Here is a 16,759-nt window from a genome sequence, read left to right as displayed (position 1 = left end):
AAGGGCAGAGCTGACTGTCAGGTGAGCCTGTGCTGTATTTCTTTATTCCTTCTGTCTCTCGTCTGGCTCTCCGCCACTGCAGAAGCCTGGGGCCACCTGGAGCGGTGCTCGGAGAATGCATCTGTCCAGAATCCAGGGGGCCACTTCTCTTTCCAGCGTCAGAGGTAGAGGCCACTCACGAGGTGGGAATGAAGTAGAGGCTCTTCAGGGAGAGGGACGTCTCGGAACTCTCTCCCACCACAGCTCTGCCTCCTGAACAGTCCAGCAAAGGCTTCTCCTCCTGTCTAGCCAAAGCCACAGGTGTGTTTTGAAACAAGGGACTGGGTGGCCAGAACCCACCTGTTCAGGGCCTCCGATGAATGAATGTGCACTTCCTAGGGAGTCACCAGGCTCCTGGACTGGTGAAAGCAACCAGGGGTGGCCCAGATACAGTTTAGTGGCTAGGTAAGGGCGTTTTGATTTCAGGCAACAGATGAAGCCCCCTCTGGTAGTGTACACGAAAGAGGGGAACTGACTAGCAGGCTTTGGAGGGGCTCCATAAACTCCAAGGTGAAACCATAGTTGAGCCCCAGAACATTCGCAGGGAATCTGGGTTACAAAGCGCGGCGCTGCTTTCCTCTCTCCTGAGAACTGGCGCTCTCTGTTACTCCCCAGTGGAAATTGGGGCGCCCCAACACTTGTGCATCAGTCTAGCCCTATGGGGACTTCCTCTCTGACTCTCTTCCAAATCAAAATACCAAGGAAGAGTCTCTCATTGGCCTCCTCTGGGCCAGGTCACCACTGACAAACTTGATAGAATCGCACAGAGGTGTTAAGAGAAACCCCTATGTAGGAATGTGGAAATCCTTATTGATAAATAAAGGGATTAGACAGAACTGTGTCCTTAACAGCATTACAGCTCTTTAAATCTATTTATGCATGTGGTTACATATTAGAAGAGGCCACAGTGAGATGGATTAAATGGTTTATTTAACTTGGTAACTTGGTAAACTTGGTAAACTTGGTTTATTTTGCTGGTATTGCTATTATTCGTAATAATAACTGGCATCCATGCTAGGTTCTAGTTTGGAGCGCTGGGCCACAGTGGGTGGGCACATTCGTGGGCCAGTAAACTCAGGTCCCAGAGAGGTGTGGATCCTGCTAACCAGGAAGTAGTCAAGTCAGACTCTAGGCCTCATGCTATTTCAACTGCACCGTACTGTACCTCGTGTGGTAGGGCTGACCAAAGAAGGAGAGTTTTAAGATCATTTCTGCACACAGCAGGAGTGTTTAAGGTTGGCAAGATCCAGAGAGCCAGTCCTGAGATCATCTGGTGAAAGGAAACGAGGCATGGAGGTTTCTCAGAGAAAGAACCCAGGACGAAAGAAGGGGTTCAGTCTTCTTTTCTCTATGTTCAAGCAATGGCTGAGTACACTGGCTAACTCAACCTTCTCATACCAGATTTTCATGAGAAATATACATTAACATGTTACTAACCTTAAATGTTCGAGATGTTAAGAATATTCCGAATTGCCATGCAGATGCCCGAGTTTCCAATACTAGAGACAACTTCCGTCATGGGAGCACTTTTAGCCCCATCACACCCAGAATTTCAGATACCAGTTTATCGTTTGTAAGGCTCCTGATGGGAGATGTTAGCACCACTCTGAAAGCACAGTTTTGCCCCCAAACATGATCTACTTTTTTTTTTAATAAATGGAATATAAGACCAAATATTGGTTGATTGAATGACTATCTTTGGCCATTTTACCTAAACATGCTGTAGTGTCCTATATAAAGGCCGTGCCTTCTTTTCCAATGTCAGAAAAGTCAGGATATTTTGCTCCATGTCAAAGACATAGCAGGGATAATTGTTAATTTGTCAAAAACTAAGAAAGGGGAGAGAATCCAAGTCTTAGTCTATGGTAATTTTTGCTTTTGAAGATGATGGGCGATCTAGCTCAAAAGCCAGAATGTACCCCAGGAAAGGGACCGTGAGAGACAGTACCTGCTGGAGCTTTGGACAGGCTCCCCCACCCATTCTCTATGGGGAGGGGTCCTGCTCCGCAGTGATGAAGATTTGGGAGCTTGTAAAGCTAATGATGTGTAAATGCATTTTCAGCTATTTTATTAAGCTGGCCTTTCCAGGTTCATTATCATTAATATTTATGGTTAGGATATGTTCCTCCAGAGAGTGTGCAAATAGCTCTCCCATTGTTCAGGTAAAATTTATAGCAAGTTGGACTAAGGGGAGGCACCAATGTGTCCAGGCTTGTACTTCTCATAGGAAACGAAAGCTTTGGCAATGGCTTTGCATGGCTGTGGATCTTTAGTCCATGGGTTCAGGCATCTTTTATTTTATTTTATTTTATTTTTAATTTTATTTTTCATAAACATATAATATCTTTTTATCCCGCAGGCATCTTTTAAATAGGGCCAATTAACTACGCTGTTTTGAATCCAGGGGAGGGAATGTGAACGTCCATGTGCTGGAAGGCAGAGAGGGGTGGTCCAGAGTCCCCAAGATCATATCCTCCTCTGTTGCAACTGGTGTTGGCAAGTTCTACTTTTTGTTGCCATGGCCTCTGTCTCCAACAAAGGGTAACAGTATCCTCTGGAAGCAGAAGTGCGGCCAGAGTTCCCTGCCCAGTAGGACGGAAGGGTCTTCTTCCCCGGAAGAGCCACACAGAGCCCTGGCGCGTGCAGTGGAGTCGTCTGCGCCTGCCAGGGATTTCCCGCGGCTACATCTCAAATGGGGCTGGAAATTTCTGGCTGGGGCAGAAGGAAGGAAGTGGCTTTACCACTCAGCCATGCATCTGCTGATGAGCTTTTGGGGAGGGGCTGGCTGGGAAGCTATGGGGAGATGACAGATTTAGGTATTGGAATCAAATGTTACCTCTGGTACATTTTATAACAGTGAGCTAATTTTTACTTCCTAAAAACAGTTTTTTTTGGGGGGGAGGTGTGGAACAGGTCTCAACAAGAGCATAAGCACTCCGGAAGACACCTCACCCATGTTTCAGGTGAAATCCTCACCTGTAAAATCGAGCGGTGGAATAGATCACCTCTGTGGTCCCCTCCCTCAATAATGCATTTTGTTGCCATTTGGATTATAACAAGGCCATGGTTATGTTTGGAACTGCCAGCAGATGCTGAAGCTGTCCCTGGGTGAGTGAGTTATGGTACCCACACCCCACTGGGCTGAAGGATGAGTTTGGGTCCACGGGGGTGTATCTGGTCTCCAAGTCATGGTGTGGAAGGAAGGGAAAGCCTGTGACTGAGACCTGCTCTTGGGCAGAATTTCCTCTACTTACAGGCTGTATCTGGGTCCAATTGGGAGGGGTTGGGGGTTGGGAAGCAGGTGGCACTGGAGACTCTGTGGAGAGGAAATACAAATTCGATACCACCTAGAGGTGGAAAATAGAGAACAGGGGGTTCTAAAAACAGCTAAAAATTTAAGAGACACAGCAACCAAATGAAACACGTGACCCTTGATAGAATCCTGGATTTAAGAGAAAGAGCTGTAAAGGACATTATTGGGACTGTTGGAGAAATTTGAATATGACTGTGTATTAGGTGATACTGTATCAATATTAAATGTCTTAAATATGAAACAAGGGGTTCTGGTTATGTATAGATCTGATACAGACCCATGTAAATCTAGAGAGAGAGAGATGAAACAAATGTAAAATATTAGGAGTTGGTGAATGTGAGTGAAGCTTATGTGGGAGTTGACTGTGCTATTCTTTCCACTCTTCTGCAAGTTTGAAGTCTTTTAAAATAAAAAGTGTGGGAAAATTACTTGAAAGTCAGATATGTGCTATAGTTTAGGGAACTGGGTGAAGGGTACACGGGATCTCTGTGTTATTTCTTATAACTTCATGTGAATCCCTATTTATCTCAAAACATAAGGTTTGACTGAGAAAAGAGAGGATAGAAGGCAAATATGGCAAAATATTAACACCTGTTCTAATGCGGCTTGGAAATCTGTTATATTTGTTCTATTATTGGTTTCATTATTTTCTGAATGTTTGAAATGCCTAGCAAAAATACACCCTCTGGAGTTCTCTGGTCAGCCCTCTAAGCATGCACCTGGCCCGGGACATGCTGCTGGTCCTGCAGGCTGTGTTTTTGTTTTTTTTTTTTAAATGTTTTTTAAAAATTTTTATTATGTTATGTTAGTCACTGTACAGTACATCATTAGTTTTTGATGTAGTGTCCCATGTGTCCTGAGGAGTCTGGAGCGGGTAGGAGGAGGCGCTCACCTGCGGGGCTGACCCTGCCCAGACCCATGCCTCTGACTTTTTTACTTCCTTTGTTTAACGCAGGAAAGCATCTTGCACCCCCAGAGTGTCAGGACTTCCTCCTTCCCTGGTCGCTCCTGCTGTTCTGCTCAGATCTCCCCGACACGCTAAGGAAATGCACAAAAGGATGCATCCCCGCTGCTTCTCGGTGTATCTCTAGACTGCAAAGACTGCCGCAAGGAAGCCTGTCTTCTCACGAGAATCCTTCCGTTTTGTGTCATAGGAAAAAAAAGAGACCCAATTACCAGAATTCATTTATTACATAGCTAAATCACAACTTTACAATATATTTGAAAGGGACTAAATGAGACGTGCACAGTAGCTTAAAAGTAAAAACAGAAAACAATGTCCAAAAGGTCAGATTGGAATATAATCTTAGTAATAAAGAGTAAAGCATTTTTAGTCTGGGGTCACAGGACAGGCTGGGCCACAGCAGGGCTATTCGCATGGATTCTGAATGACAATCAAAAGATATTCCTTATCTGTGGAGAGAGGCGGACAAAATTAATTCCCCCCCTGAAAAATTAAATTTAATAAATGAATACTTCAGCTAATCTGCTTTTCTCTTCAAAACATCACTTGGACTTTCTGTAGACCAATGGTTTCCCATCCTTATTGTACAATGGAATTGCCTGTCCAGCTTTCAAAAGCTATGGTGACCTGGGGTCTGGTTCCAGAGGTCCTGATTTCACTGACCTGGGTTGAGGCCTCAGGTATCAGGAATTGTTTTTGTAAAGATCTCCAACTGCTTTTAATGTGCAGCCAGGGTGAGAACATAGGTGGAGGAAAAGCTTCAGTTTGTGGGTCATTCTGATTTTATAGATGTTCTATAGAGAAGTTTGTTCTAGACTAGATTTTGGAGCATAAGTCCTGTTTTACACAGACATTGGCTAATACTGTGCACGTAATTCCTTTGGGGAAAGAAGAATTTCTATGGCTGCCATCTGTCCATAGGCCAGGTAAGTGGGTTCTCTCCCAGGGAAGGTTTGAGACCCTACAGGCCCTTCTTGGATCCACTCTCTACTTTACTGCCTGGACAGGAGACATTTCTCCATTCTCCAGAAAATCTTGGTGTCCTAAGTTGACCTAATGTAGGACCTACATCTCCTAGATATTGTGATTATTGATAATAAATGCAAATGGGCAAAAACGTCTTCTTCCAAGACTAAATTTGTCACTAATTTCACAAAATTTCCAGGTTGGATTTTTCAGATGCAAACATCTTCATTTGGTAATTGAAGAACATTATGGGTCAATACTGCATGTTAAAATCTATATTTCCAGTTCTTTGAAACAAAGCTTCTATCCAGTAAAGCAGAAAGATGTTTTAAATGTGAAACGAAGGGCCACATTACCTGGGGCTACCATGATTTCATGTTTCTTTGATCTGATCCTAAGAAAAGTGAGGTCGTTCTGAGGATCAATGTCACGGACGGTGCTCCTGGCTTTCATCGTCAGCTGGTGAAGAAGACCTGCATATTGAACCGTCGTCGAGTTGTCCAACGTTGTTCGGATAGGAATGCCTGTTATGAGATTCACTTTTGGGTTGACATTTTTTGATTATAAAAGGAAGACGCACATGGTGGAAACACTGGAAAATACTGGTGATTCTAAAGTGGAAGAAAGAGTTATGGCTGATACTCTTCACTGGTAACAATTCTAGCTTATTCCCTGCCCATCTTTTTTGTCTTTACGTGGGTTTTAAGATACAGTTGGTTAAATGATCAGAAATTTGACTATTTCTTTTTTCTTCATTTAAATGATAGCATATACAAGCTGTTCTTATCAGGGATAATGTCATCAAATTATTTTTAGCGGCTGTACACCATTTTATAAACATAGTATAACCAATCCCCCCATCGTTAGATCGTTGGGAACTGTTTTTGTTGTGATGGTTGTTGTAGCTAATGGTGTGATGAGATTTTTTTGTGCGTGAACTTTTTTTGGAAGCTGGGAATTGATTATTTCAGAACTACACATAACACATTACTCTACAAAATGCCCCTCCAAACAGCTGGTCTACAGTCGTTTTGCTTCGAAATGCTTTGGCCCATGACCTGCTGTTTGTTTCCTTCCCTCGGGCCAGAAATAGAAAGGGGTATTGCAGCCCGTGTTGAAGAGTCTACCAAAAAGGGGTTTTAAACTTTCTTTTGTACCTCCTCAGACAATACTTTTTACACCTTAAAGCTTATTGTAGAGGCCACAGCAGCAAAGGGACCGGGGTTTTGCTGGGCACTCCCTGGTTTGCGCTCATTCTCGGTTTAAGCTTTATTAGATTTAGCGGCTTGTGTGCTCTATTGTTCCATTATGCGCATTTAAATCCGAACCTATTAATTTAACTGGGAAAATCTAGCCAGACAAATATGCAAGTATAATTCAATTCCATTCAAATCAATCTAGCTCAATTCAGGTCTCTTGGTGCTCAGGGCTTATTTTTTTAACAGGCAGTGTACTAGGGACTTTGCATATGTTGTGTCTAATCTGAAAGGGTTTTCGGATTATTCTGAGAACTACCGGACAGCCAGGAAACCTCCAGGATGTGTTTTGCCAACGTGGCTCTAATTAAGGGGGCCATATAAGGTGAGTTTGGGGTTGCTCAGATTCCACAAGTACCTGAATTAAGGCCAAGCAATGAAAGAGGCGAACATAGCTCTGGGCTTTCCCTCAGAGAATGCAATTCCGGAAAATGTTACACAAGAGGAGACTTCAGGTGTGCAACAGTATTACAAACTAAGGGTTTTACCAGTTTTTCATATTCTTGGAGAACCTCCATTCTGACCATGAAACAGACCACTTGCTTTTCTCTTTTAAGAAAACCATTACCTTTGGAATGGGGTCTTCCCAAACAAGACGAGGACAGTATTTGCAGGAGAAACTCTTCAATAAATAAAGCTTTTATCAAAGTTGTTCACTTCTGTATAATTATTTGTTGGCCACTGTACCCCAAAGTCAGTTCTACCTTTCCCACCTGGTGAAACATCGCAAGGCCTGTGTCTTCAACAAGTGGCAGGCTCAAATGTAGCAAGCCCTCCAGCTTTAGAGAGCCCCTCCTGCGGGCTAGTTTTATTTTGCTTTCTGAAGAGTGACTACCTACAAAGTCTGCACTGTTCAATGTCAAAACAAGAAATACAACCAGAATAAATTATTTAAAATGTAGATGGCAAGATTATGAATCCAGACCTCAGGCTTATTTAGTTAGTCTATTCATGATCCACGTCAATAAATAAAACAGCTAGCCTTTCTGAATAATAAGTGCACGCTGTGGAAACTCTTGGAGTTGTTCATTTCCACTACTGACCACTTGAAAAAAATCAATCAACAAATATTTATCAAGTTCTTGCTTGGTACCATGTGAGGTAATTAAAAAATAATTTGTTAAGAACCAGTTTTAGTCTATGGTAGGAAATTCACTTATGTCTCCTTCTGAGAGGTAGCCACTGCTCCCAGTTTCTTTGGTAACCTTGCAGAGACATTCGAAGTGTGTTCAAGTACGTTTGCGTTTGTATTCTTCATTCCTTAATTGTATTGTTCTCTATCCTGTACTTCTTTTTTTTCATTTTTAAGACTTGGAAAATTAGTGTATTCAGTACACATAAGGCTGGGCCACTCAGGTTAGGGACTGCATAACATGATTGTTGAATGGATGCCTTGTGAACACGTAACTGATAAATCCTCCTGACACACATTTGAGCTGCTCCCAGGCTTTGACTTTTCTAAGCAAGGCTATGGGAAATGGCTGTGTGCATGCCATTTCACATTTGTGTCTGTGGGTAGGATAAATCCCTATGATGGAACTTCCAGAACAAAGAATATGAACTTGATATTGCTGAATTTATGGCAGTATGTTAAACTAGGACTCTCTCTGATCCCAGTAAGCCGGTAGTCTTTGTATTTTGGTTGATTGTATTTCAAAAATATAAGGAATTGGCTGGATGGCTGATAACATCTAGTGAAATTCAAATGATGGATTGTTAGAAATGTCAAGAACATTTAAAATTAAGAACCTACAGAGATCAGGCTTATCTATACATAAGAATATATAATAGTTATGACTGTCTGTGAAACAAATATATATACTCACCCGTATCTAATTCAATGATCAGTGCTGCAATATTGTAAACAATGAATGGTTTTAGAAATGAGAAACCAACGTTAACAAAGAATCTATTCTAATAAAAACCTGTACCACTCAGCAGTGGGTGAAACCTATAATTCTACTTTATTGTCACGGATAGGACGCCCGTGTTTCAGTAGTGGTGAAACCAAAGGACTCTGGTTAACATATCATATGAGGTGATCCAGATGGATAAGCCTGGTAGAAGGCCTACCGAGTCAGGAATAAAACCTGAAAATATGTTAAAATGATTTGCTGCAAATGACACTAAAACCACAAGTAGTAAACAAGAACACATGAACTTAGTGAAATATTTTCAGTATTAAGGTTCATGGGTGTCCTGGAAGCGGCGAAGCTGCGTGATAATAAATGGCACTTCCATCTAACATTGAGTAGGCTGCTGAAATGGAGTATTTTATTAATTCTGGTCACACAACTTATACCGTATGCTATTAATAAACATGCTTGTCGTATGCTGTGGTTATTAATAATCTGACCATAAAAATAAGCCTCTCGTTCACATTTTTGGGAGAAGAAGTTAATTTGGCTTTCAGAAAAGTGCTGTGAATCCTAACATAATCTTATCCTAGTAGGGGTTAATTAGATGAAGTTAAAGGTCTTAAAAATAATATTTTGTTGCCTTTGGATATGAAAAATATTGAAAAACTTCAGGAAAGTAAAGCCAAAATCAATTGTAATTCCAACATTCAGAGATAATCACCGTAACACATCCCTGCCTTTTCTTCCGTATGTATTTTTAATGTGTATGTGTGACTGGCTATATTTATGATCAGAAAGTGTTTGGCTTACCACTTTGTTCCCTGCTTTTTTTCCACCTAATATTTAGTTTCCCATGACTTTAAATATTCCTCAACGTTTTAAACAGAGTAATGGTTCATCAAGTAAATATTACATAATTAATTTAAAATTTTCCCTGCTGCTTAGATTAATTTACTTATTTGTCTGTTTATTTACTGCTATTGTATACGATGCCTCAGTGAGTATCCTTTGTATCTAAATCTTTCCTTCCTCAGTCCTTAGGACAAATTCCTAGGAGTAACATTACAAATCACAGGGTATGGATATTTTCAGACATATGATGCATATTGCCAGGATTATGCACTTTTGACCAAGATCTTCCAATGTAACTTGTTGGAAGTTACATTGGAAGATCTTGGGTTGAATGGTGTCCCCATCCCCAAATTCAAGTCTACCTTAGAATGTGAAATAGGGCCTCTGTAGATGTAATGAGGTAAGATGAAGTCATACTAGGTTGGGGTGGGCCCAAATCCAAAGGTTGGAGTCCTTCTATGGAGAGAAAACAGACACAGAGAGGTAGACGCCATGTGGGGATGGGGGCAGAGACTGGACTGATGCATCTACAAGCCAAGGAATGCCAAGGACCAGAAACTGGAAACCACCACAAGCTGAGAGAGCAGTGAGGAAGGATTCTGTAGAGACTTCTGAAGAACAGCCTGTCTTTGCTGACACCCTTGTTTCTACTCCTAGCCTCCAGAACAATGATAACTTTCTAAGGTTGTAAGCCACCAAGTGTGTGGTACATTGTTACGACAGCTGAGGGAAATGAGTCCATCACCTTTCTGAAGCCACACAGATAGCCTTTCTCAGGGGGTGTGCAGAGTTTCTGAACATGCCAGGAATTAAAATCATTTCAACCAGAACAATGTACCAGGGGTGGACCACTTCCTGGAAATATTAGGCATAACGCTTTCTTACCTATAAGGCTGATCTTAAATCCTTTCCCTCCTGATCATTCAAGCTGGGTAAGTTTATTATATTCATTTGGTGGTGTTTTAAATTTTATTATTTGCAAAACACAGCAAATATATATATATATATATTTTTATTTATTTTTTTTATATATATATATATATATATATATATATATATATATACACATTGAATGTTTTATCTGTCCAAATCAATGAAAAACTTCTACATTCTCAGAACTACTTGATTATAATACCATAAAGTGTTGAGTATTGTGCCAGGCCCCTGAGTAGTATTATTTCATTTAATGATCACAACCATCCATAAAGTAGGTTATATTCTATTTTTAGTTGATGAGGGATCGAAGTCTGAATTTGACTGTGGTTTGCAGTTGCTCAATAAGCATTTGATAGATTTGTGCCAAAATAATGATTAGCTGTGAGATTCTGTTGCGAGCACTGTGCTATGGCAATGTGTCAATTTTATGGCTGCACCGTGAATTAGGTGAAGTGGCTCCTCTTATTTCAACAAATGCTCTGGGAATTGTGGTACTTCTTGCCCTTGCAAGAGCCTGAATTAGCAATGAAACTAGCAGGAGCCTCCGAGAGGTTGCCGCTGTAGCTGAGCAGGTAGCAAAGTGCCAGAGAAAATGCTCTGTGGATTGTTAACAGTGACTGTGGAATGAGAGCAAGTTTCTGGTGGAAGTCTACAGATTTCATAGGTGGAAATGCATTGGTCCTTTTTATGCTATATCCACACAGATTCTACCATACGTGAGATTAAAACTGATTCTCAAAGATTTTATTAAGTATGGTAAAGCAACAATTTCATTTTAAATGAAGACTGAAACTTTATACTGTTAAAATAAAAACTGCCAGCAACGATATTCTCCCTATCTGCGATACAACAGTTTTATTGGTACTTCTGAAATATTAGGAGAGTTACCAAAGCTTTAAAAATTAGACCATGTGTAGTGTTTCTTAGGAATATGTAGATATTTTTCGACATGTCCTATTCATATTCGTATCTTTAATTCTCAGCAGAGTGTTTGGTATGTAATAGATAATAGATGTTTGAGAAGTAAATGTTATAGCTAAAACACAGAAAATATACTTTTTGTTTCAAATTCTAAGATGTCTGTCCTAGGCTTGGTACAATAAACAGATCCTTAGTTGGCCTCTGCGTGTCAAAAAGGCATCCCGTGATGTATTTACCTTCTGCATTTACGACCATAGTTCCAATAACCCCTTTATGGCTCTGGATCCTCTTTAGGGTTTCCTCCACCTCCGCCTGAAGAGATCAGGAAGGCAATTAACCAAAGGGGTCTTTGTGGTAACCCCAATCCTAACGTGAATAATGTTTAGAGAGACATCTACCCTTCCCTGCGCCACCCCCCCCTCCAGTCTCCTTAACCTAAGGTACTGGATACTATAATCTCAGACCTCTGGAAGAGAGCTTTGAAATGTTCAAGTTCTATATCCAAGCCTATATAAGACTCCTACATACAACCCTGACACATCTCTTGGCCTGCACTCTTCTAGGGATGGAGAGCTTACTGCCTCACAAGAGTTCACTCAACTTTAATGTCTCTATTTTCTGGAAAAGAATTCTTTAAATTGGACAGAAATCTTCTCCCACTCATGCTTTGCTCATTGATCTTTTTGTATTCATATGAAAAATTCCTTCTCTGTATTACAGTCCTTTAAATAGCTACAGAGCTATATGGTTACCTCCCTCTGGCTAAAAGTATCCCTTCATGAGAAATCTGATTCATAAGTCCCAAATGTTACCTCCTTGGGAGTTCAGATAATTAAATTCAGGATATTCTGTAAACCAGGATTCCAGGATTCTCTTGGTAACAATAGTCTGGGTCTTAGTGTAAGCTGAATGTTCAGCCATGAATGTGTTGGAACCCTTTTAATTAACTCAGCTTTCTGAATTAATCTTATGCATGGACTATATTGTACCAGTTTTATTCCCCTCTACCAATGCTAAAATCTCAAATAATCCTTTTCAAACTTGTATATTATTCCTGAGTGATCACTGGATTTTCTAAATTCAAACAGTATCCTGCAGTTTCTTGATGAGGGTTTGTGATTTATTTTTTCCTTCCAACATCACACAGAGATGAACATTATGCTACTTTAGTCAAAAGACAATTTTCTTTTGCACTTGATGTGGGCAGGGACACTTATGTCCTCTTTTCCACCACTACAGCAGGCACTTTCTAAATTTCATGTGTTGGACTCTCACTTTTTGCCATTATGAATACCATCTCTATTGTTGACCTAGAATGCTCTTTAAATTATCTCATTACTCAGAACTTAAACACATTTTACAAGGAAACGACACATCACTACCACTACTAAATGGAAATCTGCTCTATTTGTCATAAACAGAAATAACCATAAAGGCGACAAAATGAAGAGAGAACATATTATTGAATTCCACCCCAGGGAAAGGCCTGAGCCTGAACTCTGATACTCAGATGAAAAATGGACATTACCAAATGACAGTGGTATTAAGGACCTAACCGTGTTGGGACTTTCTCCTGGATATAGTCTATAGGATGCGGATGGGGAAAGAGAAATAACCTCCTCAGATGGGATTCGCTGTGTTGTTACCTCTGAGCTGTCTTACGTAGCAAGTAGATTTTGCACATCACTTTGGGAAACACTGCACTAAAGTGAAGTAGTTATACAGGGGATCAAAATATTATATTTTTGCCGCCTTCAGGACAACGTTCACAGCTCCTTACAACCACTGACCCCCCCCTTATTATATTGCTTCGCTCCCAAACGCCTCTTTGCTGTCAGCCTTACCCTCTCCTCTTCCAGTTTTTTTTTTTCGTGATTTCTGCACCCCCTTAATACAATCTCTTAATCCCCATCTCCAATCCCCTTTCATTCCTCTTAAAACTCTTTTTCTTTCTTTCTTTCTTTTTTTCTCTCTCTCCTCCTCTTCCTCTTTATTTTCCTTTCTTTCTCAGTGTCGCCGCCTTCTCCCTATTCTACTGCTCTCCCTGTCGCCTCTTTCTTCCTTCCCGGGATCCGACTTCTCTCCTCCCCACCTCGCCTTTTCCTTTGGAAACTTTCTCGCTGTCGAGGTCTCTCACCCCCTCAACATCTTCCATTCCCCTCAGTCTCTCTCTTCTCTTTCTCGACATCCACACCCCGCAAATTCCAGCCCCCGGAATCAACTCCGTAGGTATCTAACCCTCAAGGTATTTTCCTCTCATCTAGGTGTCTTCTCCCCTCCAAGGTCGCCCTCTCCTTCCTCCAGGGTCTCCCCGCCACCCCTCCAAGAAGCTTCTGGAGCCCCCAGCCCTCGCCGCGGCCCCGGAACCGACAGGCCAGGGTCGGCCTCGGGGGCCGGGCGAGGAAGGCCCCCGACGTCGGCGCCCCTGGGGCGGCTGGTCGCAGACCGAGTCTCCAGATTTACCATCGTGCGGACGGCGAGACTCGATTCAGTCCGGCACCACTGCCGCCCGGGAAGTCAGCAACGCTTCCACCCGTTGCTAGGAGACGGGGGGAGGATGTGACCTCTCGGAAGTGTCGGGGCCCGCGCCTGCGCGTACGCAGGTCCGGCGGCAGCAGGGGGCGGTTCTTCCGCCCTGAAGTGGTCTTGACGGCTTCCGGCCGCCGTAGGCAGAGGTTGAGGCGGTGGCTCTCCGGTGCTCACCTGCATGCACCTAGGCCCGCGGGGCAGTGGGCCTGAGGAGCGGCGCGGGCATAGGCCTGGTCATTCCTTCGACCATTCAGTCATTCATTTACTGAGGTACGCCTTCATGTAACAGCCACTTCCCCGTGCAAGAACGTTTTCTTGACCCCGCCACGTGCCGGGCGCTCCGGGCCTGAGTACACTGGCTGAGGAGACAGACCAGATGCGACACACGAAGCAACCCTGTCCTAGTGCGACGCGTGCTCTGGAGCCAATAAGCAGGGGTGGGTCCGTCCGACTCCGGGCTTGGGCCGCCTTAGAGCTTTGGTGACACAGCGGCCTCGCGACGCGCAGCGTCCTTCCTTTCGCACTGTCCTCTGTTTTCCGCCCCACACCGACAGCCCCCCCCCCCTTAAAATATATCGCAGTATTGAATAGCGCAATCATATATATACACGTGTACAGGTATTTGTCGGTTTGTATTTCCTTACCCCCGCCCCCAAACAGTAGGGTAAGCGACATCAAGTGGTGTGTCATCAGGTGGTAGTGTCCCCTTACTGCTCTTCCCTCGAAGAGTTTCAGCTCACCAGTATGTTTACTCCATTAGGGTTTGTTTGTTGTTTGGGTTTTTTTTTTTTTTTGGTTTGTTTTTTTTGGTGGTCGGGTGGGGGGTCATTATGTGTCAGCAGTTCTGAGTTGCTGAGGAACCGTAGGTGGTAGCGCTACAGGTGGCCGCAGAAGACCCTGTCACCGGGTGTTTAAGGAGCTGATGGAGGAAACACAGAGGTCAGTTGGGGACGGTGAGCAGTCACTTGACCTTTCGAAGGGCATTGGTAATGTCTCTGTGGCCTGGGAGGTGGAGACTAACCCTTGCGAGAAGCACAGCAGGAACACGCGGTGGCTGGAGTCAAAGTCCTGGGGTGTGAAGAGGCCAAACCCTGATGGCTAGATGCAAGGTAAAGGTCGGGGATTCATCCCGGTGAGACCACGCCGGGAGGACTCCCTACGCTGCTGGTGCTGTTTGCGCTTCCACTTCCGGCGAGCAGCCTCCAGCCGGACAAGGCATGCCTAGTGCTAAGGATGTCAGCTAGGATCCCGGTGGGCCCTCGTCAGGGATGCTCCCGATTGGTTTTGAAGTCGGTCCATTTCAGCTTAGAGTCTGTCATTTTGTGACATCATGACAATACTGTGAGAAGCTCTAGTTCTGCTTTCTTTCTTTCTTTTTTTTTTTTTTCTTTTTCTTTTTGGTGTTGGGGGAGGAGATTCTGGTCATTGTCATTCTGTCCTTTTTCCTCCAAGAAACTTTATGCCTCCCAAAAATCCTGATCACAATAGCTAAATAATCCTCCTTTTGACCAACACCTGGAACTCCAGCCAACCTTATATGGAGTGGACAGCTAAGGTTGTAGGGGAGGAGTCTGGTGTGTGTGCACGGATCTGGCTCTTGACTGACTGCCTATATCTAGCATTTTAAGTAGTAAAAATATAGGCAGTTTTGGTAATAAAAATGGCTGAATTTTATGAAGACTGATGCTAGGGCTCTCTGGGTGTTTCTGATCGAGGATATTCTTACTTGATTGTGTAGTCATTTGTTTTGCTTATAAAAATCAGTGACCATGCACCCTATCTGTTATGTCAGTCAGCTTTAATGAAGGAAGCAACTGCATATGCATGGAGTGTGAATCCCCTCGTTTCTGGAGTCAGGGTGTCAAACTCGTTCAATAGCTGACAGCTGTGATTAGAGCAAAGAAAGACTCCAGCATGAAAGGCACTGACAGGAGTACCCAACTGCTGAAAAAGTAATAAGAAGTAGCCAAACTGACTTCTAACCAACAGTCAAGTTTGACTCACTGTGCACGGAAAATCAATGAGGAGAATATGAGCCATTTTCTCTTTATTGATTTTCACTTCTAATTATTCCTTGGAGGTAGCTTGGTTTAATTTTTATGTCTTTTTGTGAATTATCCCTTTCCCTTCTCCTCCTCCTGCCATCCCCTTACCCCTCCTTTTAACCTACAGTAAGTGCTAAATAACTTTGAACTTCATTGAAAGAATTAACGCATTTTTTCAAGTACTCTGAAGTGACCCCCAAATTTGTGGTACATACAGAGACAGAGTCCACTATTCTTCACATAATTTTGTCAAATAATTTTGTCAAAATGAGGTGATTTTTTTTTTTCCTGAGGTCTGTCTTTCCCACTGGTAGTTTGCTAGTGCTCTCTACTTAGCTTGAAGAAATCCAAGTATTTGATAATCTTGTGTCTTCTCTTGGGATTCTTTTTATACTACCCTATACATCTGTCTATCTTTGGCATTCGTGTTTAGTTGGCAAATACTATAACCTGGGCCACGGAATATACTTTTTGCCCATTTTCTCATAAGATGAGGCATTCTTTGTTAACTTAAACAGAACTTCTAGTACTTACTTCAGTCCAGAAAGTGAAATGTTAGATTCTTTTATTAGATTTGAAAATGCCCCTTAGTAGTAAGGCAGAATTAGAGAATGTTAATGATCTCAATAAGTATTGCACATAATACAACCTGATACCATCGATTTGCAGAATTATAGGTTTAAGCTTTCAGAAGATCAACTATTTTCTACTTATTTGGAAAAGGGCACCCCCTAGGGTAATTCTTTCCAGGAGTCAAGTGTCATATAAGCATTTGCTTGCCGTAAAGGAATTCTCCCTGTTGGAATTAAACGATTTCCTTGAGTGCAGAATTTGGAGTTGCATGCATCCATGGTTGATGTTCCTAGGTGTGTTTCCTTGAGTAAAATAAATTCTCAAAATTTTCGTTTCCTCATTTATAAAAGAGGAAATATAGTATCTACCTTAGGGAGTTGATGTGAGATTTAAATCATACAGGTAAATGCCTGGTTGGTACCAGATGCCCCATATGGATCATACTACCATGTTTCTCTTGATCTTTTCCTTTCTTTGGTCCATCCTTTTCTTTCATTCCTTTTCTC

General features: G+C 42.4%; 1 protein-coding gene across 1 annotated transcript; it reads right to left on the bottom strand.

Moving 5' to 3' along the window:
• Positions 1-4,524: 4,524 nt before the first annotated feature.
• On the bottom strand, positions 4,525-13,644 carry LOC111152898 (dynein light chain roadblock-type 2). The gene is made up of 4 exons (XM_022511622.1): positions 13,570-13,644; positions 11,343-11,418; positions 5,639-5,806; positions 4,525-4,765 (listed from the first exon to the last, which is right to left on the bottom strand). The coding sequence occupies exons 1-4, from the start codon at positions 13,570-13,572 to the stop codon at positions 4,722-4,724; spliced, it is 291 nt and encodes a 96-aa protein (XP_022367330.1). The 5' UTR covers positions 13,573-13,644; the 3' UTR covers positions 4,525-4,721.
• Between the last annotated feature and the right edge of the window lie 3,115 nt (positions 13,645-16,759).

Source organism: Enhydra lutris, unplaced genomic scaffold (assembly GCF_002288905.1).
Source record: "Enhydra lutris kenyoni isolate GAN:26980312 unplaced genomic scaffold, ASM228890v2 scaffoldscaffold30, whole genome shotgun sequence".
Taxonomy (NCBI): Eukaryota; Metazoa; Chordata; class Mammalia; order Carnivora; family Mustelidae; genus Enhydra; species Enhydra lutris.
The sequence above is the reverse complement of the archived record's forward strand: the minus strand, read 5'-3'. Positions and strand labels throughout refer to the sequence as shown.

What these genes read in the sequence shown, in the direction of transcription:
- LOC111152898 (XM_022511622.1), bottom strand. An exon ending in TATGGTCGTAAATGCAGAAG is followed by an intron (nt 5,807 to 11,342) that starts GTAAATACATCA and finishes ATCTCATAACAG; the next exon opens with GCATTCCTATCCGAACAACG. An exon ending in TGAAATCATGGTAGCCCCAG is followed by an intron (nt 4,766 to 5,638) that starts GTAATGTGGCCC and finishes CTCTCTCCACAG; the next exon opens with ATAAGGAATATCTTTTGATT.